At 45.0% G+C, this 1,981-nt stretch overlaps 1 protein-coding gene across 1 annotated transcript in view; it reads right to left on the reverse strand.

The window, feature by feature from the left end:
* LOC107690869 (translocon-associated protein subunit alpha-like) overlaps nucleotides 1-1,981 on the reverse strand; it is a 4,410-nt gene that overhangs the window by 1,724 nt on the left and 705 nt on the right. The window contains exons 3-7 of the mRNA XM_016489287.1: nucleotides 1,773-1,900; nucleotides 1,592-1,688; nucleotides 559-820; nucleotide 507; nucleotides 291-367 (exon numbers count right to left, since the gene is read on the reverse strand). Of these exons, the coding sequence (XP_016344773.1) occupies nucleotides 291-367; nucleotide 507; nucleotides 559-820; nucleotides 1,592-1,688; nucleotides 1,773-1,900 (565 nt within the window). The remainder of the gene's footprint in view (nucleotides 1-290; nucleotides 368-506; nucleotides 508-558; nucleotides 821-1,591; nucleotides 1,689-1,772; nucleotides 1,901-1,981) is intronic.

The raw sequence follows: 1,981 nt of genomic DNA on the forward strand, positions 1-1,981 counted from the left end.
TTATTCGTTGTTCTCTCTCTCTCTCTCTCTCTCTCTCAATTCAATTCAATTCAATTCAATTCAATTCAGTTCAGCTCAGTTCAATTAAATTAAATTAAATTAATATTGCTTTATTGGCATGACATACTTACGTACATATTGCCAAAACATTGTACATAGCAGAATAAAAACAAACTCTCTCTCTCACACACACACACACACACACACACACACACACACAGTCAGTCACATGATCAGAGCGCCACCTGCTGCTCAAAGCCTGAACTCCTCAACTGCTGCAGCAGCCTTACGTCTCTCCATCCAGACCATCTTCTCTCTCGGTGATGGTGACGGTTTGGTTGAAGACGGCGTCCTGGAACACGTTCCCCTGAAACAGCAGAGAGGAAGGACACGAGTGAGTGAGAGAGGATCGAGCCCAGAGACGGTCTGCTCAAACACACACACACACTCTCTCACGCACGCACGTGCGCACACACTCACACACACATACAGACACGCACGCTCACACTCTCTCTCACTCACACACACACACTCTCTCTCACACACACACACACACACCTGCTGTCCCTGTAGTTGAGGTTGATGACGAGGCCGAAGGGCCGGCCTCCCATGGGCTCCGCGGGGATGAAGGAGTACTCGAAGGTGGCCTGACGCTGAGGAGGAACCTCGGTCCCCAGCTGCAGCGCTGTGAAGTTCTGGATGTAGAACTGGAAGTCCTGCGGGTACCGGAACGAGGCATCCAGAGACTCCACCACGAAGTTCTCCGAGCCTTTATTGGTGAATCCCAGCAGGAACTTCACGATGTCGTTGGCGGGAAAATCTGCCATTCAGGAAGAGAACGAATGAATGAGCCGACAGAAGAGAAACACCCATCAGTCTGTGAATCAGAGTTCATCTCAATATCAGAAACTAAAACACTGTGAGACTCTGTAAACCTGACACATGAAATAACATGCTGATATTTATATGATGAAATTCATTTAAATGCTCCAAACATATAATGCAGTGATTGAGAGCTGAAGAAATAAAGGCTCCTCAGAAGATGTGAGATGTTCTGGAGGCTTGTGAAGATCATTCCTCCGCTGAGGAACAGTGAAAGTAAAGCTTCTGGAAACAAACGCTCCTCAAAAGATCCTGAGGATCAGATTTGAGACTCTAAAAAATGATTGATGGAGAATCAAGTAAAGCTGAGCTGCTTCAGTCCAGTAAGTGTTCATCTGGAGATATTACTGCAGTTATCCTGACCTTTACTTGATCAAAATCAGTCAAGATTTGACACGAGAAGCTCCAGCTGAAGCTAAACGTTTGTACAATTACACTAAAAGAGTGAAAAACAGGTTTAACAGCAAAGTTTGATAATTTAGAGGCTTAGAAATTCATGATCAAATATGATGCAGTATCTTTATAGGGTTAAATAAACTTCATAATCACCTACTGTATTACAGTACAAAACAACTAATAGAATAATGAGACTTTAATGAACAAAATGTGTATCAATTCATGAAAATAATCTGACGATGCAATAAATCACACAATCATGTCTCCTGGCGAGTATGAGCCGCTGGTGTTGGTGTGAGATCGACTCGTTCACCTTCTCCTTTGACGAAGAGGATGGTGGTGTCAGCGTTGGGTGAAGCCTTCATCTCCCCCACCAGAGCTTCTTCCTCCACTTCCTCCTTTTCTTCCGTCTGACAGAAGAAACGACAACATGAGTGTCTTCAACCGCTCAGAGCATCACATGACGAGAGGTTAATGCTAGTTAGTTCTCTTACTAGTTCAGTGTTATCATCGTCCTCCACCTCAGCTTCATCATCCTCATCCTCAGCCATCACATCATCGGCTGCATCTTCATCCACAGCCTCCTCTTCATCAGTAGCGTCCTGTGCAGAAACGACTGGGCCTGAACACATGAACACACACACACACATACACACACACACACACACACACACACACACACACACACACACACACACAGAGA

The sequence above is a fragment of the Sinocyclocheilus anshuiensis genome, unplaced genomic scaffold (assembly GCF_001515605.1).
Source record: "Sinocyclocheilus anshuiensis isolate Anshui unplaced genomic scaffold, SAMN03320099.WGS_v1.1 scaffold2375, whole genome shotgun sequence".
In the NCBI taxonomy this organism is placed as follows: Eukaryota; Metazoa; Chordata; class Actinopteri; order Cypriniformes; family Cyprinidae; genus Sinocyclocheilus; species Sinocyclocheilus anshuiensis.